The sequence below is a fragment of the Antennarius striatus genome, chromosome 4, assembly GCF_040054535.1.
Source record: "Antennarius striatus isolate MH-2024 chromosome 4, ASM4005453v1, whole genome shotgun sequence".
Classification (NCBI taxonomy): Eukaryota; Metazoa; Chordata; class Actinopteri; order Lophiiformes; family Antennariidae; genus Antennarius; species Antennarius striatus.
The window spans coordinates 10444866-10471020 of record NC_090779.1 but is presented as its reverse complement, the minus strand read 5'-3'; the positions used below and the strand labels follow the sequence as shown (position 1 = coordinate 10471020).

The 26155-nt window shown below is 38.9% G+C and overlaps 1 protein-coding gene across 2 annotated transcripts; it reads right to left on the bottom strand.

Moving 5' to 3' along the window:
* LOC137594102 (novel protein similar to elongation factor RNA polymerase II (ell)) lies at positions 1 to 26155 on the bottom strand. Of its 2 annotated transcripts, none has more exons than XM_068313356.1 (12): positions 26018 to 26155; positions 23327 to 23374; positions 11583 to 11710; positions 10674 to 10828; positions 7625 to 7866; positions 6955 to 7079; positions 4941 to 5058; positions 3617 to 4064; positions 2982 to 3045; positions 2346 to 2517; positions 2201 to 2245; positions 1 to 1806 (listed from the first exon to the last, which is right to left on the bottom strand). In XM_068313356.1, exons 1-12 carry the CDS (start codon positions 26153 to 26155, stop codon positions 1693 to 1695), a joined length of 1797 nt encoding a protein of 598 aa, XP_068169457.1. In that variant the 3' UTR covers positions 1 to 1692. The 2 variants fall into 2 exon arrangements, with proteins under 2 accessions (XP_068169457.1, XP_068169458.1); XM_068313357.1 differs by having other exon boundaries at positions 11595 to 11710.

Genomic DNA, 26155 nt, shown 5'->3' with positions numbered 1-26155 from the left:
ATTGTGCGAAGTTGCTAAGAAGGGTTCGGTGCATGCGCACATGAAACTGGTGGGGCTCAGTTCCTCCAACAAGGTTAAGAACAACTGCTCTTGAGCTCAGCCTGCTTCTGACACCTAACTGAACCAAAGTGGTTTGATCTGAGTAACTGACCGACAGTGACATTTCCCCCACTCCACACACTCCAATTTGTTCAAGGCATCTCTATCCCATCCCAGCAGAATATCATCAAAATGTAACACTCACTGAAGTGACTCATTCTCATTCAGTTAATCCCTCATCAAGACTTCAAGCAAATAATTTTGTAAAAATAAAATAAAAAAGTGTCAATTTGAACAGCTTGATGACTGACAAAAATACCCTGCATGCTTTTTACAGCTGCATTTAAACTGATGTTCATAGAGCAACTTGTAGTAAATGTAGTCTTAGTGTAAATGTAGCATGACTGCTATGTGACATCTGCATCACTAAACAAACCTGTGATGACATAAGAGACATTTGAGTTAACGATGAAAAGGCAGTTTGTGGTAGGCGCTGTGTGGGTGAAATTTAAACCAAGTGTGCAGAATCACTTATCTCTAAACTATCATGGTGCTAGGAGGAATGTTGTTGGCATGTTCCGATACTTCTTAGAAAAGGAAACTGATTTTTGGCAGAAAAGCGACTAAGTAAAAACTCTTATGATCACAGACAAAAGAACTGGATCAGACTGTATAGCATTTACCTCTGCAAATTATGCTTTACATTCATTCTGTGATCTTTTAACTGATGAGACGGAAATTAGTTTTTGAAAGTTTTAGTTCCATTGAAATAAAGGTTGTCTTTATTGGTATTAAATTGTGTTTGCACTTGGTCTTCAAGTGAAATTTCACCTCCAAATCTAAAATACATATTTTCCACATTGACTGTAGTGCTGTGTGTTTTTTTTTTCTGCAGGTTTTGGCCAGTTTTGCTGAGTTACTGACATTCCAATATCCAATAATCATTGCAATGCCATCTCCTGAATATAATTAGAATACACTGGTGCTGGTTGTACTCAAAGAACTAAAACTTGAATTTAAAAAACTCAACAACAAAGTCTATTTTTAGAAGCCTGGGCAGTTTACTCAAGGTGATCCACACAACCCTGTGGCCAATGTCATGTAGGATGAACTGTCCCTTTAAGAGAGATACCTTGTGACCATATTAATATTAAGTGATCTTATCACTGTAACTGAGGTGATTGAATGGTTTATATCAACATTGTCCTATCACAAACACATTTCTCTGTAAAGTATAAACTTTAGTAGCATTTGCTTTTTTTCTGTACCATAGGTTGAATACTTATTTTTAAAATAAAATCATGTCTTTTATGATAAGATAGAGACTAGAATTAAAATGCAATTAAGTAGAGAGGATCACATCTATTTTGCATTTCAGAAAAAAAAAGATTTGGCTTTCACTGTCATGTGACTGTTTTACAGCAGAACAACTCCAGCCATTACAGCGAGAATCATTGAAAACCCTATTGTTAAAGGGCAACGTTTGATCACGAGTTGGTGGTCTCAGCCCACTTTTGAAATACAACCTCAATCCTCAAGTCCATCCACACTGTGAGGAATAAAGTGAAAAGTGTCTCAGCGACTGGCAGTCTTTGGGTCTATTAGGAGTCTTTTGGTCCAGTCATATTCCACCCGTCTGAGGGTAGAAGATGCTTAATAGGGGAGTTCCTGTGTTTGATCAAAATCTATGATCAGGCTTTTGATATGCGACAGTTTCTGATGGAGGTAAACACATCGCTTCTTCTCTTCCCGATAACCGGGAAACTTCTGGAAAAAGAAAAAAAAATGCACATCAATATCTAATAGCATAGGCAATATGCAAGGCCAGGAACATGCAAAATGATAATAAATTTGATTACAGATGATGTTAAACTATCCAATGACAGACAGATAGGGCAAGCTCCATTAAATCTATGTGTGACACAAGAATTTCCGATCAACTCCTGAGCTGTATCAATTGTTATACCAGAATATTCATCTCAATAAAATAAAACGGGAAAGGATGTTTAATCTCTGAATTAATTTACTATATTAACAAGACATAAATGTTGTATACTGGCATTGCTACACTTTTGTAGAAAATTAAAATGAACGGGTTCATTTGAGCAGTTGATACATTCATACGTAAAAAAAAATGTGGCTGAATTTACATAATTCTTACTTTCTTATATTTTTTGTACTTTTGTAGTATTTGGTCCTCCATAAGCTGAAAAAATACAAAAAGGAAAATGGTTAGTATATTTGATCTTTTCTTTGTTGTTTCATTCAAAAGAGAGCAGTTAAATGCTCCTGGTCCAGACCAGTACCTTGTACTCTTGTGTTCCTGGAGAGAGTGTGTTGATCTTTGAACCCAGCTGAACAAACATCTCTGTGATAGCCCCAATCCGGTCATGAAGCGCTCTGTATTCATCATACTCTGCACAGAAGTCGTCCTTGTACTGTTGACGCTGCTCCAGTGCTGTTATGCTGCTGTACTTTCTGTAAAGGACAAAAAGAAGATAACAAAATGTTTTAGGGCAGACATAATCTCCCGATATGAAGTGGTTGTTTCCTGATCTTTCCACTAGATGGCGCTCCACAACAGTGAAATGAGTTGCCTGCCACATCACATATTTAAGACCATGATGTGTTGACCAGATGTATAAATATAAGACGTAAGATCATTTGTTTTCAAAGTGATTCTCAGTGAAAGCTTTGTGACAGTTCATTTAGACATGTGTTTTACTCTCTTCTGTTTATTTGAATGCTTTGAAGCTGAACTTTTGGGATGAATTGGTTTGTTTTCTCAACAACAGTGGGTTAGACACCAAAACCTGAAGTCTTCACTGACATATGACATCAGAATCTCCATATGTGAAACCACAGAAGCTGGGACAAGTATTGGAATCTGAAATGTTTCCAAGACTTAATTTATAAAGTTAAGAAGTGTCCATTTATCTTACATTAAATAGTCAGGAAGTTCCTCCACTGAGGTTCGATTGACAGGTGATTTTTCTTCCTCATGGCCTGAAGATAGGAAAAATACACACCACACAAACACACACACACACACACACACACACACACACACACACACACACACACACACACACAAAACAAAGAAATGTTAAAACTATCTACCAGTGCAAATGCAATAATTTACCACATTAGGACTGATGGAGTCCTCTGACTGCTTCTGATAAGAGATCTGATCCAAGGCAAGCAGTCACGTCAGCAGCTCAGAGCAGGAGGCAACGCTGCCTGCTGATTCGCTTGACCATAGGTCACCCAGCTGTTCCACAGTCAATCATCAATAGACTAGAGCACGGAATGAGGACTGGAAGGCAGCGAAAGTTTTTCAGGTCCCAACAGCACTTACTGTTCTCTCGAATGAAAACGTATGAATTTCTCTTTGTTGGCTTCCAGCAGCGACTTCAGCTCAAACCTGAGGAATTTTTTTTCCTCTTTGCTAAATGAAAGCTTAAATTATTGTGGCTAGAACATATCATTTAAAACATTCACAATGGCAAAGAAAGCATGAATTAAATACAACAAAATCCTTCAGACAAGGGGAGACTACATATTTATCGCCATTTACCTTTGACATTTTCTTGGTTCTGTTTCAGGTCAGGACTGGTCTCGATCCAGTCTGGTTTTAAGTGTTCTCTTTCTTTGTCTTTGTGTTTTTTGGACCTCTTCTTTTTATGTTGGCCATTGAGGAACTGTTGGTCAGTGCAAATGTCAGTGTGTGGCAGCTTAGAGCTGGGTGTAGTAGGAGCTGGTACTGTCCTCTCCACTTTTGGAGTTGTAGAAATCCCGCAAAGTTTGTGAGGTGAATACAGACGATTTGGACTCCCCTGGAGATGATTGTTGGTCTTGTCAAACTCAAGTTTGACTTGCATGTTAGGATTTCCATGATTGGAGGATGTATGAGCTTCACTGGTGCCACAGTCACCACAGGAGGACGGCTGCAGAGGCAAACTCGGATCTAGTCTTTGTTTTTTGGGGGTGTGACAGTCTGTAGCGTCTGAGGGTAATGGGCGTTTCTACAAGGGAAAAGAGAGCAAAACGATTGACCTGGATTGGTATTATTAAGAGTGCAAATAGAAGTTTCATGAAATTTGTCAAAGTGCCAGCAGTATGTGCATAAATACACATTTACTTAAAAGCTTTAGTTTCATACTTGGGAATGTAGTTATTTACTGAGAGCTAGATGAATTAAATACTGTATGTAAAAATGATTACAGTATTCACAATTTCATGGAGGATTATGAACTAAAGAACTGCTTAGTCATGAGTTGTAATTGCATGCAGTTTTATCTGGTTTTTGATCGCTGTCAACTGATCCTCAGCAAGAAATACTGGAGAGAGCAACATATTAAGCTACTCTAACACTAACCAATGGAACATACTTACCATACTATAAATGAGTTGTATCTATCTTCTCGTCCATCTCTTGATAATTAAATAAAAAACATTTTTTCACCTAATTGCTAAAATATTCTTTAAATTCCAGGTATCATTATAGTTAGATAGTAGCCACTCATATTTACACAAAGATATAAGGGCTGGAATCTACATGTATTCATGTTTTGTACTTTAGTACAACTTTGAGATATTTGTATTTTCATTAATAATTTATCATTCGCAAATAAATTATGAGCTATATCATGTAAATAACATTGCTGATTGTTCCTCATACTTTTGGTGTATTAACTGAAATAAAAATTGAAATGCCGGAGTTTTACTTAGAAGACAGTATATGACATTTATTTAACCTCAACATCTGAGGACTTCTTCCGCCTCATATTCCCGTCATGTTAGTCAGTAAAAAAGGACATCCTTTGGCTATTCTTAGTCTTATAAGAAAGAAAGGGAGTTAACGAAAATGAAACTTTTTTTTTTTTTAAATAAATACTTACCACAAAGATATTCTTGGCAGGACTGAGTTGTGAACAAGGGGAGTCCCCAGCGGTTTTGTGGAATGAATGGTTGGATTGGGGGCTCTTCAGGTGGTTGTTGTGAGGTGGCTGAAGTTTCCTGAAGAAAGTCAGAACATTGTATGTTCAAGGAGACAGCAAGGTGACTGGACTTTAAGGCTAAACAGGAAGAAACACTAATGCAGATGGGGATTTCTGTAATCACTGCATTATGAAATTGTTTCATTATTTCAAACTTTTTGTATTATTGTTTGGTGTGTTTTCTGTCTCTGTTCATGAGGCAGCCAGAAAGACTAAACACAATCCAGCAAGAAGAACAATGGCAGCAGATTTCACCTCCTGTGGAGCCAAACCCTCTTCGCTGTTAATCTGCTTCCTACAGTTCCTTCCTCAAGCAGACAAGTCACCCCCTACCCCCCAGTATATTGACAAAACCCGTCTTTATCATATGGTATGTGTGAGTGTCATGTAGAAGAATTTAACATATTTATATTACAGTTGGAATGACAGCAACAGGAAGAGTTAGAATGAGAAGAACTTTTAAAGAATGAAATCTCAAGGGCAGGAATGTGAAGTTTTCTGTGTTTACAAGTTGTCAAACTCTAGTTTTATACTGTGTGGCCTGCAAGTTTACTGGTAGACAGACGACAAGTGAACTGACTGCTCATTCTGTAAAGCTCAGATTGGCTTTTCTAAGCTAATGCCATTTGGCAACATGATGCAGTGAATATTTTCCTCTGCTTTGATGTGTCCATTAAGAGATTCAACAGCGCAGAGAGGTAGTCATCTAAAAGCTCCCCGATTTCACAATGATCACAGCAGACCTCTACATTACTTCAGTGGTCTTCTTGTATTTATGCCAACACTGTCAAAATGCATCCATCCCTCTGCCGTTACTGCATTATCTACCAGGCAAGTCTTCATAGATCTTAAAAAAAAAAAAAAAAGAAGAAGGAAAGTAACGGTATATCAACCGAGAGTTTGATGAAAATATGGGTACGACTCTCTATACGAGAATTACAGGAACTGTCATGTGTTTACGGAGGAGACATTGTGAACCCTGTTGTCTCTCGTAGAGGTAGACCAAAACCATCAGGGCTGATGATAACAAAGTGAAGCAATGACGCATGAACAATAAACAATTGTTTGGATACCTGACTAAACTTCTGAATGAGCACCTGGATCAACGTGTGACAAGAGAACCTAAAGCCATGTAGAGGTCTTCACGAGATTGCTTCGACATTTCTGTTCCCAGAATCATTAAAAAACATACGAGTCATAAAGTTATGCTGAAATAACCCACAATGCTTTTCAAACCTTTAGAAAATTATCCCCATAAGAACGAATCCATTGTTGTCCAGGACTCAGACTTTTCTGTTGATGGCTTGAAATGGTGTCTGTCGCCATTCAGACTTTTTCGGTATGCAAAAGGAATTTAAGCCCCGAGCTGACACACCCAGTAACAACACATATTTCATGAATTTCTGTTAAAAATTCAGGGATAATGCACACTAGAATTAAATCTGCGTCCACAGCCAGCATTAGTGGTATGTGTGCCCTGTTTTAATATTGCTCTCTACATTCTGAAGAACTCAGCTGGATCGACATGACCAAAGCAATGATATCATGCTTAGACCTGTAGCACTGGTCTAATCATGGTGATTCCTTTAGGGATATAGCCTGAAGATGATAGCTCAGCTTAGTCTAAACAAAAAAGAAAGTCAACAGCTATATTCCCTCTGGTTACAAAAACATACTTGCTGGACCTCTAAAATTTCATTAAAGAGTAATAAGTACAAAAACAAAATACGCTGTGGATATCAGTGAACTTTAGGTGCTGTTATTGTTGCTTCTTTTACCATTTTCATTCTTTATTATGATAATTGCTAATTATCTGCTAGTTGTAGCTTTAGTACATTTCCCAGATGTAAACAGTATATTTATTTCAAGTCCTCTCAAACAAGTGTTTTGATGTACAGTATTCTATATTACTAACCTGATCAGCAGCCGGTGGATGAGTTGTTTCTCCTCCTCAAGATATCCAGGCCAGTCTCTCTGAACTTGTCTGTAGAGCTCGTCCTTCAGAGAGTAGCTGTGGTCTTTAGGGTTCAGTTTACCGACCTGAAAAACAGAAAGTTCAGCTTTGGTCAATAAACAAACCAAAATGTCGTAATTCTATGACATATTTAAATAAAACAAGAGCTTTTTTTCAATGGGCCTTTTACTGTTTACTGTTTCAAACCCTGCTCTTATCCTTAATTCTACTGAAACAATTTAAGCAAGCCAAATACTTTCAATTCAGAAAGTAGTCAGATCCCAGTTGGAGACACCCCACCCCTCTCGTGTCAAAACACAATCTTCTCTTCCCAAGATAATTAAAGCACAGCCCTAATTACAGCTACAAGTGGCAGCACAGTCTCCACTTGATGACTGCAGTGGGACACTCAAGCAGAGCGAACACAGGAAATATGTCTGAGATAAACTTACTGACAACACCATTTCAGATTAGCTTTACAGCTGGCAGTCTGCTCATCGCTGTCATTAGCAAAATAATTTGGGGGCTAATTTATTTTGATAGTTTCAACCACTGACTTGGTGGTACTCATCTTAGCATTTTTCTATGTTCTTCTAGTTGTTGCGTCTGTATCATTACTCAACAATCTCACCTCATCTAGCACTGAGGTCAGGTCAGCCTTGTCCTTTAGACTGGCCCGTTCCCTCTCCAGCCACAGGAACAGCTCAGGTTTCCGGTAGGGCTTTAAGGCCAATAAATGCAGGATACGTTCCCTCAGGGGTCGGTGTGCCACAGGATTGAGAGCCAGGCTCCTCTTGTTGCTGGGGGAGTGCTTGTTGCTGCTATCTGACCCTGATACCAGAGCCTGCTTCCTCTGTACCTTCACACATTTACCTGCAATCAAAGCAAACGGATGCTCATCAGTTTCAACAGGACATTTCTGATGATAAGGGCAAGTTTTTTTTAATCCATTTATAATATCATAATTTTCACAGCAGAAATACAAAGCTACTTTCGGAATGACTATCTTAAGTAGTAAAGTGAACATAAAATCACTAACCCAGTACTTAGAGCACTTATACACTCCTATACAGAGAAAGACTCATTCCTTTAGTCTTAATTATGTTTCTCTGTTGTCTTGTAATCTGCTTTACATACGTAGCCTTATGTCCACACATTAACACCTTCAACTCAAAATGATATGCAGTCATGTACCTTTCTGTGTCAGTGTGAAGGAGCAGTGTTGCTGTAATAGGAAAACAAGGGCTGACAGTCGTGTTCGCCTGCTGCTAAATAAACAGTGGAGCAGAGAAACTAAAGCAACTGACACAGAGAGGCCCTTTCTTCTAGTTGCAGCACTAATTCAGTTAGACTCATGCAGACTGTAATCTCATTACAACATTAAGCCATACTTTGGAGGTTTCTATAGGTTGAATAGTAACAGAACTTTCACAGAGACGTGCTAGAAGTATCGCAAGTATTCATGACTTATTGTAAAACATCAATACTGTGAATATTTCCGTGTTCTTAAAGCAATAATAAATAATTAGTTTTTGAAATTTGCAGAATTTATAGTAATATTCCTCATAAAATTAGAAATTATATTACTATGAATCTAGAATGCAAAATGCACAGGCAGTTTAATCATTGACCTTGAGTCGGGCCAAAGTTTTAGGAAAATACCCCGCCTGCACTGAAACAACCTGCACTGCCACATTTCAGGCAAGCAGAAACGAGACACTATGTTTCAGCAATGATAAATTAAAGGAGCCTCGGGGAAGTTTCAAAGCACTGCAAGGCAGTTTCTGACAGTGATGTCTCACTGACTGCTTTCCACTACTGTGGTTGTATATAGAAGCAACACACACATTTCAGTTGTAATTTGTCAGTGTCTCCTTCAACATAAATTAACTTTAAATCATACATTATGTAAATTGCAGACATTTTTCTGCAACCTGTAATTCTGAGCTGGTGTGCCATTAAAAGAGTCACCACCAAACGACTGTGTTTCTGTGTGATCCACATCTCATTCGGTCTTCTTTCTCGTATCTACTAGAAGGGAACAATGAGTAATTACATGTTTCTAACCAGGATCACATACGTACATGGACATACTAAATATTTAGTAGAGGTCTCAGTACAGAACCAGCTCCAACAGCTGGTTTCCATAAAAAATGTCTAAGCATGTGTCCATTCATAAAAAAGATGCAGAGCACTGAAATTGACATGGGGCTTGTAAATGTCATGAAGCACAGTGGATATATATTTTCTAAACCAAAGGCATGACTGGTTTTATCAAAAATTAAGACTCAAGCACTGAGGTGGCAAATAAATACCAGTAATTGCAACATCCTTCCTTTAAGTTTAATATTTAAGACGTTTGATCAATTGGAATTTCACTAAATTCTAGTCAAAACTTTGTCAGTACGAGACTTGTTAACACATATTTCTGAAAAACTTAATCACATTAATGGTGCTGGCAGGCAGGCTGGCACAGTGCCTGAGCAATCTGGTCAGAATGAAAGGAAAATTACACGAAAGAGAGGCTTGCTCCTCACATGAATAATTACAAGCCAGCACTTTGATCAATTATGTGATAACTTCCACGCCATATGGCAGGGTGAAATGGTGAGAAGCATTGGTTTAGAAGCTTCCTGGAACATGAAAACTCTCCAGGTATCTGTCCTTGATCCTTACGTGTTTTAAAGGCTGGAAGATAGAACAAAATCTATAAAAAGTGGTACCTCTACTTACGAATGTCTCTACTTACGAAATTTTCTACTTACGAAACTTCTCAGCAGGAAAATATTGCTTCTAGTTACGAAGAAATTTTGACTTACGAAAGGTAAAAATACAGTATGGGCTGATACTCGCAGCTCCCACAGGTTGCTGAACGCAACATTCTCATAGCTGCTCTGCCATTGGCTATCACCTAATATCTTCCTGGCATCCCATTGGCTAAGAGGGACCTCTGTGTGGAGCTAAATCGGTGTTTGTGCAGGGTTCTCATCATTCGGCCCTCGACCCGTGAGGTGTTCTGATAGTTTTGCGCAAATATATTAGCTTTTTGAGTATTCACTATGGACCCTAAGAAAGTGACGGAGAAAAGAGGAAAAGAAAAGACGAAGAAAAGGGTTATTTTGTCCATACAAACAAAGCAAGAGATCATAGAAAAGCATGAGAAAGGGATGCGTTTGGTTAATCTCCCCAAAGAATACGCCCATAATGCATCTACAATCGCCACGTTATTAAACCAAAGGAAGCTATAAAACACCAGGAGTTTAAGGCATCGTGTCGGTGGTTGGAGAAGTTCAAAAGGAGGACTGTAATTCACTCTGTTGTTTGGCATCGTGAGGCAGGAGCGCATGAACCAAAGAGGGCAAAAAACAATGGGGACAGCAGTTAAAAGGTAAATGACCATCATTTTTATTCTTTACTCAATTCTTTGTTGTTTATGTTATGCACAACTCTCATTTACCTTACAATAATCTAATCGTAACATGTATTTTTTACATGTTTTGATGCATTTTCATGCTTTATAACACATTTATGTCGGAATTTTTGGGGGCTTGGAACGGATTAGGGCATTTACATGGAAAACGCGTCTCTACTTACAAAATTTTATACATACGGAATTTCTTCCGGAACCAATTAATTTCATAAGTACAGGTACCACTGTACGACTATTAAGCAAAGCTCACTTGGCCCCGGCTTGATCTCTATTGCTGAACGGCTCCAGATGTCCTTCTCCACCTGAGACATGCGCTCTCGGGTTGTTTGGTAGGAGTCATCTGTGGCACAAACTGTGATCTTGTCCTGAATGCTGCCTTGACCCTCCAGTTGATCCCTGCCCTCCCTGTGTGAAGGAAAAGAGACCAAACTTATAAAATTTCTCATTCGGTTCAAAAGCACAAACTGAAAGGATTTCACTCTTATTCAAACTGGTTCAAACTGTGACATTTGTCTGCATGTAATTTTGGTAAAATGGTAAAATGCATTAGTTCTAAAGGCCAAAAGAGTTCCAGTTCTACACCCAATTTTTAACAACCCTATGTTTGTCCCTTTAATGTCTGTTGTGGCAACATGCCTCAAGCACTTAAAGCTAATTTACGCGCTATGGTGAAGAAAGACATGGATATGGACATAGACTTCTATTTGTCTTCTATATTCCTTTCACACATATGTGGAACCATGAAAGAGAATTTACTGTTATGAAGCAACACCACTATTTGTACTATAGCCACAATACTAGAAAGATATGACAATGAAAGAGAAAAGGTGAAGCAAGAAGCTTATTTTTTCTTTTGCCACATTATATTTATTAGGTTCATTATCATAACCTCTTCTGGGCTGTCACTACAGTTGTTGTTCTCAAAACTTCACTGCCCTACTGCTGTCTTATTAATGTTAGCATAACAATCATTACAAAAGAGTGTAGGCACTAAGGGATTGCCCGTTTATGGGTAGACATATCTGTTTACATATGGAAAAGCAGCATAAATGGGCCTTGAGTATTATTATAGTTTTGTTTAAATGTATACAATGGTACTTGCCTGCTGTTGCCACATAACAAAGAGATGGTTGACTGTGTAAAAGTCTGTGCAATTTACCCAGAGACATACTGGTGAATGCAGTCAAAGCTGGATTGAGGCTTGTCTTTGCTGTCACTGGACAGGTAGAAGGAGAAGACTCTGAATCCATCAGGGGATTCAGGGGTCGGCACAGGGATCTTTATGTACTATCAATAAAAAAAACAGAATATGACATATGGAAAAGTGAAAACAAAGTTCATCATTTTCTTGAAGTCATGGTAACTTTAAAAGTTTTACAGTTCCAGTTTGACTCAATGTGTTGTGTAGTAAGCATCTTTTTTCTTTATCTCTTCCAGATATATCCAAATCAATTTAATATCAAAATGGAAAAATACTGTTTAAATTAAAACAAAGTGTAGAATACATAATTAAAATGTATTTGGCTAATATGGTCTTGTATGGTCTTTTTTCCCCACAGTCAATATGACCAAAATAATCTTGGATTTGTATGTTCTCAATTATCCAGATCTTGGTTATCCAAAGCTGTTTAAATCAATCCACAATCAGTTCTCAGAACTAAAGAAGCCTCTTGGGTGAGAGGTGATTTATTATTTATTTAAAAAAACTTTCTTCCAATCCATTGGATTGATTTTAATAGCTTTGGATGACCAAAATAATCTCCCACTTGGGCCAATCCCAGTCCACATGGTAACTCCTAGGTCAGGTATGATGACTTATCACCAGGCACGGAAGAAGCCTGATAGACAAAACCTAACAGTAGGATAACACATGGCTTTTAAACTGAGTGATAACGTCTGCTGCCACTGTCCCCACAATAAAAGACAACAGATTGGTCTGTGATTGGAGTCTAGTCATCAGAAACCTGTTACATAGAATGACCTAAAAACCCACTTCTACAATTCAACATAGAAAGTCATTAACCAACAGATAATATGACCTTTAAAACACATTTCCGAGTCACTCTCTTCCATTCGGCCTGCAGCTGTAAATGGACAGTTTAATACTCTCGTTCACTGGATGCCCTAGATTAAACAGAAACTTGATTAATAACCATCATGCATTGCAAGCACAAATAGCTTCTTGGTTGCCAATGAGTCGCAGTGGTTTCAATAGCTCTAGTTTCTCCTGTTTTATTTAATTTTGCAGCAGACCTTGTAGCGCCACCACAAAGTTAAGCATACAGGTGCATTTGTGGTCAGATCTAAAATAACAACAACAACAAAAATGCTCCCAATAAGTTACTTCTAAGTCATGCTGTTTCCGTGGTAGATGTGGCAGCTGAACTATAACTGTCACAAATGTCCAGTCATGCAGCAAAGCCGTCAAGAGGTTTTTTTTTTTGCAGTTTAGAGCCAATGAACAGCTTCTCTCCTCTACACCCCTCCTCCTCTTCTAAAAGCCAATGCTCACCATTCACCCTACCCCCATCCTCTCCCAGCTTTCGCTCATGTGCACACACACACACCCATGTCAACATAAAATGCAAAGCAGCCCACAAGGCCACGGACACTCGAGACACACTGCTGACCATTAATTCTGACCTATTTATGTCTGGCCATTCCCTTAACGTGTTAAAGAAGATCCATACGTATGCCCATTTTGCTTTTAAGGTTATTAAGGGCTTTTAGATAAACAAAGCATCAACGAAAGCAGGGACAAGAAAAGAGGCAAGCTAAGAAGACAGAAGTAGTGATTGCAATGACCAAGATAAAAAGCAACAGCTCAACAAGTGTGGCTATTGACATATAGAAAGGCAGAAAAACTTATTTAGATTTTTTTTATGAAGAGACCTGATGCATAAAATGCTGTTTTATCGTAAAATTAGAATAAAAATTTACACATTAAGAATAGTAATAGTGCCACCATGTCCTCTCTTTCAGCAGGATGAGCCCCCTCCAGCCATGCTTTAGGTTTGCCTGTCAACCCCTTCCATGCCACCGTGCACACTTCACATTCTAATTCTAATCAATGTCACTTAGGTCAGACTGCTCGGAGGTCATTCCTCTTTTATTCACAGCTTCATAACCATATGTCATTTAACCCATAAGTTCCCAGTTCCTGACTGCAAGCAGTCAAGAAGTGTAGCTTGTGCTTCTAATGCCAGGGTCACAATCTTAAACCTGAAAGTGCAGCAAGAGAAAAAACGAAAATGAAAAATATAAATAATTCCCAAATGAAAATAAATACCATTTGGAAAACAAGATTTTGTTGTAATTTTCATATATCTGTACAGTAAATACAAAGCTACTGCCACTTGTAAGCTGATTTTAGCACAAAAACCAGAGAGGAATAGTAAGCAGCAAAAGCACCTAATTACAATGTTATTGCTGAAGATCTGAAATGAGTTCCTGCCTTTTAGTGAAATATTTCGTGAAAGTGATCCTGGAAAATTTTGTTGACAGTCTGCCTTAAGTGTAACAGTAAAAAGAAAAAAAGGCAATAAACTGAGTCAATACTAGAAGCTGCAAAGTGTTATTTGCTACCATTAGCTAACATCAACCCCAACAGCAAAACTGAACGCTTGCTTACAACAATTACCCGTTACACCCTGTTAAAATAATTAATAAAGTGCTGCACTATGTTAATGCACACTTTAAATGGTGTGTTTTTCAGCAATAGAGATGTTCTCATAGCATCATTAGTTGTGAAAGAGAATTATATTATTTCACACATGCACACATATTAATTGCCAGTTGCACAAAGCAATTCATAAGGGATCAACTGAACAGCCAAGAGCTGTAAAGACAACTGCAAGCAAGAAATGGGACAACATGGGACAATGGACAGCACCATCATATATAAATTTAACAGTAGCATAAAGCAACAAACGCAAGTCTTTCTCTGCAGACTGCTGAAAGGGATAGAACCTCACAGGTAACACTGCTCTTAGAGTTCAGTTCTTCTCGTACAACTTGTGTTGACTTTTGATAACAATTGGGTAGAAAGTGTCCTAACCAAGAATATACCCCTTTTCTACCAAGACAGTCCCATATGTCTGCTTCAGTGCCTGACCTGAAACCAACTCCCTGTGTTTCCACAGCCAAAGACCAACTCTCAGCCAGAAGAGCTAGTGCCAGGGTGAAAAGGATTCCTTGCTGGTGTACAGACCAGAATCAGTTACGTCAGAGGCTGAGGTGTTAAAACCAGTCAGAAAGTCATGTCCATCACTTCTAAAAACAAAGATATCGTAGCATATTGTAGAAAACAACTGTAAAAATGGACATTATGACTTAACAACAAGAAAAATGCCTCCTTGCAAAGTGGTATTTGACAAAACAGCAAGAAATTAAACAGAAAAAGCCACTATTTGAAGCTCTAGTGCCTCTCTAGCCAGAGGAAAGCCAGATTGGTTGTTAGATAGCCAACTCTTTAGGGGACTAGAACCAGCACCCGGTTTAAAGAGGCTTTGCTGATTCACAATATACAGAAGCAGTCGGTTAGAGTGTGATCACGCACTGACCAACCAACCAGAGCGTCAATATCAAAATCAACATAAATTCTCCTAACTTGCCATTTTAGTTTGCTGTTAATGCAAATGTTTCTCTCTTAATCACGTCTGGTATTATACTGTATATCTGGACAATAGGTAACATTTTCAGTGAATACTAACTACACCAACAAACTCAAGCTGTGGTCTCAAACACTAGAGGTTTATAGATTACTTTAAACAGACACTTGGGAAAGCACTAATGATCACAGCTTGTTGGTTACAAGTTGCCTTTCTCATCATTATCTCTCTAATCCTGATGAAATTGACTCACTCTTGATGTGTTTAATCAGTGAAAAGGCTTGTGCCCAAAAGTTTTTGATCCTGAAGCTACTGTCAGTCAAGTAGTAGGTGTAGATTTACAAAGAGATGCTGAGTCAGAGACCTCTTATATAAAGGTTTACTTTGATCCCAAGGTTGTGTGTGTGTGTGTGTGTGTGTGTGTGTGTGTGTGTGTGTGTGTGTGTGTGTGTGTGTGTGTGTGTGTGTGTGTGTGTGTGTGTGTGTGTGTGTGTGTGTGTGTGTGTGTGTGTGTGTGTGTGTGTGTGTGTGCGTGAGTGTGAGTGAGGTCAAATATCTAGATTTCTAGCAGAGAGAAACTACTGACAGTGAAAAATCTGTATTGTCACATCCTGCAATCAACAACAAACAAAAATAGAAGGAAAGATTTTGGATGTGTGCCCCTGTCTTTGAATGTGAGCAGCTTGGTTAATGAGTCACAGTGAGCTAACACATGAGGTTTTTTAAGTTTTCAAATTGGCAAACAGAGTTCAGACAGCTGATAAGAGCCCACAGAAAGCACAGCTCCAGTATTCCCTGGTCATTAATATATGAGTTTGTATAATGTGAGTCATTCACAGTATATTTTAATTTTGTTGTCATGTATTGATATACATGTATTGAAGATATAGATAGATAGATATCTACTTTATTCATCCCGAAGTAAATTGTGACAGTTGTGTAAAAATAACACTTGTGTAAAATGTAAATAAAAAATTAAAACATAATTAAATTATTTGTATGTTTATAATTTAAACACAAATTGAAGGAGTTCAAAGACAATTTAGTTAATGTTCAAACTTTTCAACGTTTTGTCATTTTTAAACATATTTCTGGGTCAATTTCAGGCTTATCGCTGTCTTAAGGTACTTTTCTTTAAACATTACCCAAACCCTACAGCTTTTAGAGATTCCTGAAATTTTACAATGCTTGACACACACCTTCAGTTGCTCAACAGGTCTCCATTGTCATACCAAGTGCTTCATAATGTGTCTCACATTTTCAGTGGGGAAAAGATGTGAGCTATGAGAAGGGTAGTTTGGTACCCTAACTATTATTCTGAACTTTTGGTGAATGTGGATTGGCTTGTCTTATTCACAAACCAACAAAGATATCATTTGGATGGTGGCATGTGTTCTCCTAAAACCTTTATACAACGTTTAGCATTTGCAGCACCATCACAGTTGTCCAAATTACCCATATCATGGGCCCTCACACCGCCAATACCATCAGAGATGCTGGCAGCAGAACTTTGTGCTGGTAACAATCTGAATGGTCCTTTTCCTCTTTTGCCTGGAGGACATGATAACCATGAATACCAAAAACTATATGAAATGTGGACTCAGACCGAGGAACACTGTTCACAAAGAACACTGTTCACTGTCAATCCATCAGATATCAGCTCAGGCCAAGAGATGTCTATGGGTTTCTACATGTGACTGATCTATGCCTGGTACTTCACATTGTATGATTTCAACTTGTATTTGTAGATGCAACAACAAACTTTTTGCTGACAAAGGTTTTCTATAGTCTTCCAGAGCCCGTACAGTAACATGTTCATAAATACAGTATTTAATGCAGTACCGCCAGAGGGGTTGACGGTCACTGGCATTTAGATGCTGGTTTTCATTCTTGCCATTTATGTGCAGAGATTTCTCCAGATGTTCAGAATAAGGGGTTTATGAGCATTCCAAAACTTTCTCAGTCCACATTTTGTAAATGGATTGGTGACACACATTTCAGAAGGACATATTTACAAAAATATATGAAGTTGTTGAGGTACAACTGTAGGTACTAATCTCTTTTTTGCAAACCAACAAGGAGGGAGCAGAAAATTACCGCTTACAATTTTTTAAAATGAAAATAAATGATTAAAGTGCTTTTTTGGAATGAGTTGGTACCTTGCAGTAGCATGACATACTGGCAATTGTTGCTTTATTTAAAGCACCGGTAAAAATGAAAGTCATGTTCTTGGACAATGCAATTAACAATGAATTCAAGTTTTATTCATTTAAAGTTTAGTAAAGTGTATCTGCTTAATGTCATTTCAGCTTCCTCCTTACTAATTCCTTGTTACTCCTACTCATCTTTGTTTAGGTTAACGACGTAACAACTCGTCCAGGTCATAACTAGTGAAGGTAGTAAATACCACATGCTAATAATATTGTTATTATTATTGTGTGAGTTTTGTTTGATTTATTAATAAGAGAAAAGCTTAATGGGGTATTATTGTCACCATTAATGGGTCCTATTAACATGGGGCAACCAAGTAGGACTAAAATGGCAATCGTTATCACCTTGTCAATGCAGCCCCCCATGAAGCGTACAGGCCGATACAATAATGTCCTCTGGGGCCACAGCCCATCCACATCTGCTACTCTAGGGTCTGTGTGTTTGGAGATGTCAAATTCCTTCGAGCAGTTATAAGTTGTGAACTGGAGTGGAAAAAAAATCAAAGCGGGAGGAGCAGTTGAACAAGGACAAAGGACCACATCCATGATGTCCTTGTAAGATTTCATCTTTAAGTCCATGGCCATGTCTAAACAGCTTGTCATCTTTTATGGAGTTAAAGACTTCTTAACCCTGCTATTTGGTTAGGAAAGGAAAAAATTGCTTCACTGGACAGATCTACAACCCCTCCAGTTTTGTGCTTTTGCAGGCCAAACATCTGCAGGGGAAGATGAGAGGATAGTCTCTCTCTGTCTTTCTTTGCTCTGCAGACGAAAGTGAGAAGGCGAGGATATGGCTCTGGTATTTGGCATGGCAACACAGAATTGGGAGCAAGCACATGGATATGTGATTTACATTGAAGTCTTTGCCTCCTGCCTCTGTCTGTCCTGACACTAGTAACCATTGTCTTCTCATCTGAGTCTACTCAGCCATAGCAGCTCTAAGAGCTACCCATCTTTTGTTCTAGAATCTTCCCCCACAAAGCTGAGTGCAATGGACTGTCGTCAGCCCGCCTGGATTATTCATGAACAGCAGGGACGTATGGCTGTGTGTTGTTGGGGGGCTCACAGAGGACTTGGGGGTTTGAGCCTGTGTGGAGGGGGTCTATGGTGGCGTCTAGTGAAGACAGTGCATGAGAGATGGCCCTAAACAGTGTTCCTTCTGGAATGTGAAGAGCAACCCAGCAGAGAAGACAGGGATGGACCCTGGCTGGAGAAAGTATATCTAATCCCAATCCCCATTTTATTTTAGGGTTATGTGTTATAAATACATAGAATAATAGATTGCACAGGTTCAGGAATTGGCCTTATGGTAAATAAAACCAAACATTTTACTGTCTGCCATGTATCCTGTCAAACACACTGTGGGGTCAGATTAATTAATCTTATCCACGATCCCAAAGCACCATTCAGTATGATATACAATTCCACTGTGACTCATTTGTGAAAAACGCATGACAAAACAATGAGATGTGATTTCTAACGGACTGAATGGTGCATGCAATAAGTTGGGTGGATATGGTGGTTCCTGTGCTTAGGGCTCTATTCATTGAGGGGGGTTGGTAGAGACAGGAAAGCTAAAGAAGGAGGGGTGGGGACTGACGGGAGTTAGACTGGGGATATGGGGATGGGCAACAGTCGAACATCCCCCAAGGAACTGCCTGTTATGCCAAGCAGAATCAGTCTTTTTCCAAGAAGCTGGAGCTAATCTGTCAACATCAACAAACACACTCCCCACCCCGACACCCCATCTCCCTATACTGTAGGTGCCTTCTACTTAGTGCAAAGAGGGATGGAGATTTACATTCACAGCAGTTGATAAGGAAGTACTGTATTTCCAGTGTGTAGAAAAAAGAACATAAACTACAGTCACACTGAGATTCTGTTTTTCTGTACAATGATTCTCCCATTATAATCTCACTAATTTGCATCTAGCAGTCAGGATTGTTAAGAAGAAAATTTCCTGTGCATGTTTGTTATTCGACCACAGATGACCCAGTGACACCAGTTGTGTGTTTAGCTGTTATGATGGAGCAACTCCACAGAATCACTTGAGGCACTAAACTCCCATTACCAGACATTCTCTCCATGCAGACAGGTAGTCTATAATCTTTTAGCAATCCACAGATCGTGTGTTGGGAAGTACATCAAAACCTGATTAACCTGTGGGGAAACTCTTCCCAAAACCTTCTGATCGGTCTGTCACCACTGCTATCCCCTCTCAGCATTCACCATTTGCTGATTAATTAGTATTTTTACCCAAACTCTACTGTATGACACTGGATTCTTAATTTCTTCAGATCAATCATCCTCACCTAGTCGTGCACCAATTCACAGGTTTAGCTTGTAAAAAAGGAATCTTTTTGTTTTTCATTGGACGAGAGGAAGTCATGGGGAGCGTCGGGTCACTTCGGCTATTTCCGTCGGCATGCTTTGGCTAAATTCCGTCGGCAGGCGGAAATAGCGGCGTTAGCTAGCGGAAATAGCGGCGCTAGCAAGCGAAAAAGTTCTAAGTTTTAGCCTTTTTTCCGTAAAAATAAGAACGCCACTGTGGCTACACAGTCTGAAAACCTCGTAGCCAATCTGGAATTTACTTCGCCTATGGCGAAGTGGCGAATGGCTAGCGCAAGCCCAGAATGCCAATGGTTTGTTGTTGCTCATAGTAAATCTTTCTTCTTGAGTTAGGTTAAATTGAGCACAACTCAACCAATCACACAACACAACACAAGTCTAAACATACAGTCTTTATTCACAGTGGCCTGTGCTTGTTATCCTTTCATAATTTCCAATTTCCCAGTTTGATGTTTCATATTCAGGACTGGTGATCCCAGCTTAGCTTGGAAAATAAATAAATAGTGCAAATCCACAACAGAGCAAACAAATTTGTTTTCAATTCACTGTATTTTTAATTCCAGCCATATGTTTTTAACTTTACCATAAATTACATTGCCAAATCAGTTTGGATCAGTAATTTCTGATCTTTTACAGCAGTCTTGTCGACATAAAAATACTTTAAAAGACTGCCACAGTCATCGTAGCATCCCTAAAGATCCCTTGTGTGAAGCCAGAGAACATAAAAATGACAGAGAAGCTAACTAAAAGGTCCTCTTATAACTGCAGGATCTCATGAGGTTTGTTCCTAAAATACACTGTGCGATCTAAAGCTACTAAAGCCAAATGCCTCTGCGTAAACACAGTGGGCCTCAGAGAACACAGAGGCTTAACACATCTGGATGAATAGAGCGGCGTGTGCCCTTTCAGAAACACATGGGACAACTCTGCCTCTCTCTGCTATGCCACTGGGAGAGGGCGGCTCTCAGACCACATTCCTTTTATTGTTATTCTAATTAGCTTCCAGAAAAAAAGGGAGAGAAAAAAAATGACGTGCATGCACACATACACAGTCACATACTGCAAAAGCTTATTTGCAGTATGAGCAAGAGGTGAAGCAGAGCAGTGTGGTGGTGGAGGGGGGTAGAATCAGAGCAGCCATGTGTGAGATAGAGGTCCTGATGCCTCCCAAGGTTTCATGCAAGGCATGGGGGGAATGGCAAAATAATCAAGAGGGCAGGCAGCAGGGAGCGCAGGGGAAGCTCAGCCTTCACATACAGTCGTCACGAGAATATCTTCAAGAGCACCTCCGCTTTCCCTTCATCCCAACGTTGCTGCTTTTATGTGACAGCTGTGCACATAAATACAGACTGGACCATAAACAAAAACAATTACTCCATAAAATGCATTTCAGCATTTATGAGGTGAGGGGAAAATTAAACGGGTGTCACAGCAAATAATTTTTTTTAAAAATCTAACAGTTACAGAAACAGCGTTACACTTACGAAACTTGCATTCATTCATACAAAATAAACCAATTAACAATATGTCATGATGTAACGGGATGTATAGCGCTCGAAGCCATCCAGGAATTTAAAAATGAAGCACTTTCACAATGGATAAAACATATTTCCTAATCTATGAGCACCCTGCCCAGTGGAACAAATAAATCAGAACTTGCACAAGTTTTATTTCTCACTAAATGGGTATAACTCATGCCAACAAGGAGGCGCCGTTGCCAGGCCTAAAGGAAAATAAGCACTAGGATGTGAAATTCCAAGCCATGGGAACCCAGACCAGCTCTGAACATATTCCTTAATCACTGGTGAGTATTTCAAAGTAAAAAAATATTTCTTTTCAACCTTCTGCTTTAACATAATGAGAAAAATGTCTTATCTACTTTGTTGATTTCTTTATATTTGCATCATATATTCCCCTTTCTTAAATTTTGTTTCATTCCTTCATACAGTGGATGGATCAAACTATATGCTTCACTTTTCTGCAAAAACACAGTTTTAATCATGTTTCTACCCTATTTAGATGAGTGAGAGCAAAGGTAGGATAGATACGCAAGACAGAATTACAGTGCACATTTTACAGTCAAGCACCAGTTTAAGAGGAATCGCAGAGGTTGTATCTTTCCTCATATGATTATGAACCTTGCAAGGAATTGACAATACCTATGGTTAAATTTTACAGGGTTAGAGAGAAACGCAGGCGAAAATCTCAGTGTGCTATTTCTCAATTGGAAATCTAGCCCCTGATACTGCTGAGCCCTGGGGTAATGCCAGGTTTGTGGCCCAAGTAGACAGTGATCTGAAACAAGCAGTCATGGCTTCTGGGTTCAAGCTCTATCAACTGTCTCTGACAGCTGTCAGTGAACACAAACCACCTCACATGACATCAAGGCCTCAATGTTGCTTTAGAGAAAGAGACGTGCTCCAGTAAACGCTTTCCCAGGAAATAAAATACATGGGAGATCATGGAACATCCAGCATGGAGAAATACAGTACATCAGTATTGTTATCCTGTCAGTATGCTGTATGCCGAAGTGCCATGTTCACCAACATCCTCCCCCCACTAATAGCTTAATCTGGCCTCCCCCACCACCAATAGATGCAGCTACCTCATTAATGCCCAATTGTCCAGCACAGAAACTATTGTCAGAGGGGGAGGGAGCCCGTGCTTGAATTCTGCAAAGCAATTTGAATATATAATGTACGACCCATGATATAATCACCAAATCCTATTCAGTGGTTAAAGAACACTTAAACTGCTCTCACTAACATGTCTTTAGAAGAAGACTTTTACAGGCAGGTTAATCTGCTGCTCGTTTTACAGACGCCTCGTTACATGCTTACATGTTAGTTGTGTTTTGAACATTACACACCTCTTCCATAAAATTCCACTGCTCTTGAATCATTCCTGTGTTTCAAATCTTTCATGTCTACACAGAGACAACAGGCATGGAGACATAGGGGGCTCCCTGGGGTTTGCCAATTCCCCAACCTCCTCCCCCCTCCCTGAACAAAGCATCCCCAGTTGCAAGTCTGACCTAGTAACCTGGCAAACAGCCTGGGGGTACAGCACACCCTGTCTTAGGGCTTCCATGTGAGCACACAGGGCCAGCATTTATGTACATAGCAAAGTCACTTTCGTCAATGCAATCCGCTCTTGCAGGGATTAGAACAGCTCCTTTTAGACGGGGGGGGGGGGGGTGTGATTATGTGGTAAATGTGTAGTAGCCTAGCAGGCAGCACCAGGCGGGGTGTAGTAGTGGCCCAGCTAATCTGTCCAGATACAGGCATCTTTCTTTACAGACACTTTGCATGAATGTAGGCTCTCGCTATCACCACCAGCTATTTTATTAGATTATGTACCATGTTGCTTTAAATACATATAAAGTCAAGAATAACTGACATGGCATATCATAACTAAACTATATAACAGATTTTCCTCATGCTTTGGTTCTGATTCTTTCAAACAAGCCTATTCTCCATCTTTGATCCCTGGCTGACTGAGTTTCAATGTTTTAAGAAATGAAAGAGAGACAACAAAGTAAATCAACCGAAAGACACTCAACATTTGGAAAGTCAAAAGGTCAACTTATTTTGCAAATGCATGCTGCTTACTGAATACATGAGGATCAAGCAAGATGTGAGCAGGGATTGTCACATGTGTCCTCCACAGAAAATCAGAACCAATTAGGGCATTTAATTTCTGAGGTATTAGAGAGTGTATGCAAAACACCTTACCCCCTGGCTCCCCTTGAAGCAAATCGCTGGCTGATTTGATATTGATGCCTGAGGAGAAGAGAAACAGTAGTCAGGAATCGTGTTTATGTCTACTGTAATGGAAGACTAATACACTAAAAGTAAAAATAAATGGCCATTGTTTCAACTTTCATGCATGGATTTCTCTCCATAATTTAAGTCTGACATGAGCCATAGCAGTGTTTGGAATAAAGGCTGAAAACAGATCCTGCAGAAAGACTGCATCCCATCTGAAAGCATGTATATTTATATAAAAAGTGCTTTTATAAGCCCTTCATGCCGCGGTTTGTAACTCTGGACCTTTCAAAAACCACAGTTTACCTTAAATCATAACAAATGTATTGTATCTTTTTCCCAACATATGACCAAAGAGCATATATCTGACTGTGTAGCAATCAATGCATGCTTAATAGTTGGAGACGACGACGTGTGAAGTGCAGCTGTGCTGGTGATTGACAGAATTCTTTATTTATTATTAATCGTGTTGTTACAGTTTCCTCCACAATCCATTAGCTTTAAATACTACATTTTGATTATAAATATTTCTTTACATATCTACCTTTTTTTTCTTACTGATGGTAATCAACGATTTAATTCATGGCTCCAAATAATATTAGTTGTCATCTGTTTTGATAATTGATCAATCATTTCAAGCAACACTGTTAAATGTACAAATTTCCTGCTTAAATTTTGAGTTTGCGAGTTTTGTAACATGCAAAAAATGTTTTAACAGCTTCCTCCTGCCAAAGTATGTGGACTAGTGTTCACTGTATTCATTACTTAAGACGATATAATTATTCATTGTGTGAATTAGCAAATATGAATGAATCTTTACAGCGGGGTTCCTTTGAATGGCGTTTTGCAGTCATGATGGAGATGTACTTTTGGAATGCCTGTCTACTTTGTTTGTATGTTTGTTCATCGGCATGATTAACCTAAAACTACTCGACTATTTTCCATTCCTCCAGTTTGGAAGGCTGGGAAATGGGCCAGGAAAGAACTCATTATATTTTTGGTGTGGATCTAAGTAAAGTCAAGGACTTTTTTCCTTATTTTAAGAATAAACAGATAGGGTGTTTTAGATATTTTCCCAAATCAAACATACAGAACACCAGACTTTGTGTAGGGTTGTGGTTTGAGTCAGGCAAATGAAACATACTGCACATGTGAATGACTGTCTGACAGGAGTGTCTTTCTAGGTCAAACTGCAGACATAGAGAGATTTCCAAGTTTGCTAAAAGATATTTCTAATTACCACACAATATATGCACTAGATATTTTTTTTCAAAGAACCTGGCTACCCGAAGGTTGTTTAATAGGTTTAAATGAATCTATATGACATTGATAAATGATTTACTCTTTGATAATTAATCTATTATGTACAATAAAAAACTTGATAAAACTGTTTTCACAAACGGTGTCGTGATAAAATAATGAAATGAAAATAGAGTATTAACCTGAATTTATTTTAAGTAGTTTATCATGTAAGTCATTTTGTAGTGTTGTAAATATTCTGTAATATTTTATCAACAAAATAATTACTAAATTCTTTTATTTTTTTTGTAAGGACTATAAAATTCAATGCATAGTAAATCTTCTCTTTTTTTTTGGAATACACTCACTTATAACACAGTCATGAGACCGTAAATCACATTCAAGTGGTACAAGATCTCCCACACCACTGGACTGAAGTTTTCCAGAGGGGGTCCTTGGAAAACCTTTTACAGTGACCTCTCCTGCCTGCTTTTGGTGTTGAGCTCTCAACCTGTGTGAGCTCTAGAGTTTATCATGCTTCATGGACCAATGAGCTCCGCAGCTGGGCGGGATTCCAGGCGTGTAAAAGGCAAAAAAAACCCAAACAAACAATTATACACAAGAGCCTTATAACCACTTGCTGAGTCCAACACGGACTGTACAGCTGGATCTGCAAATGCAGGAGGAAACACTCAATCAAACTTTCCCCCAACCGCACTCAAAACTGTGGGATTAACACTCTTATCTGGAACTGCTCTGGGACAGAACAGAAAATAATGACCACACAAACAATAAAACACACACCCCCTCAGAGGACATGCGTAATTTGCTTGATATCTTCTTCATTAATTTGTTCCCGAGAGCGATACGCGCAAAAACAGATTTTTCTTCTTAACATTTAATGACTGACAATAATGGGTCGGCCGACAGTAAAAAATAAAGAATTTTTAGATGTGATGAATATATATAAAAGGAGAGAAAACAACAGGCTTTTTTCAAAGTTCATGGCACGATTACAAATCTCTGGCATAAACTTCAGTGGCTTTTGGTTTTTCGGGAAATTACGCGCTGGTGAGCCAAAAGACAAGCACAATTTAGAAAAGCCTGTCGCTCCTTGTACACATTTCACTATGAGCTTGTTAGTGTTTTAATGACATCGCTTCATTCAACAAAATCGGATAAATATCCTGTTGTGTACTATAAACGAAGCATTTACTGCTTTTTACTTAACAGACTAGATTTATCTTCATTTGTCCAGGACCACAGAGCTCAGGACTTACTGCAAATTTACTTTATTGCCATCTGAACAAATCCCAATTTGGATTTTTCAGTTTCCTGAGTTGGAACGCGATTTAAAAAAAATAATAAAAAATATAGATAGAAAAATACTCCGAAGTTCCAGCCGATAGGGCGTCTTACCTTCAGGTTCTGGTAGGCTTCGAGGGTTCGGATGGCGGTGTCAGTCAGTTTGACGTGATAAAGAGTTGGATTCGGAGTGTTTTTGTTGATTTGGCCACAGGAGAGTCCGTACCTATGCTCCTGTCTCAGCGCTGCCAT

Coding starts and splice junctions, on each gene's coding strand:
- LOC137594102 (XM_068313356.1), bottom strand. CDS start 26,155: ATGGCAGCGCTGAGACAGGAGCATAGGTACGGACTCTCCTGTGGCCAA. Junction 10,829..11,582: donor ATTCACCAGTATGTCTCTGG/GTAAATTGCACA, acceptor TCCTTCACACAG/GGAGGGCAGGGATCAACTGG. Junction 4,065..4,940: donor CTGCCAAGAATATCTTTGTG/GTAAGTATTTAT, acceptor TTTCCCTTGTAG/AAACGCCCATTACCCTCAGA.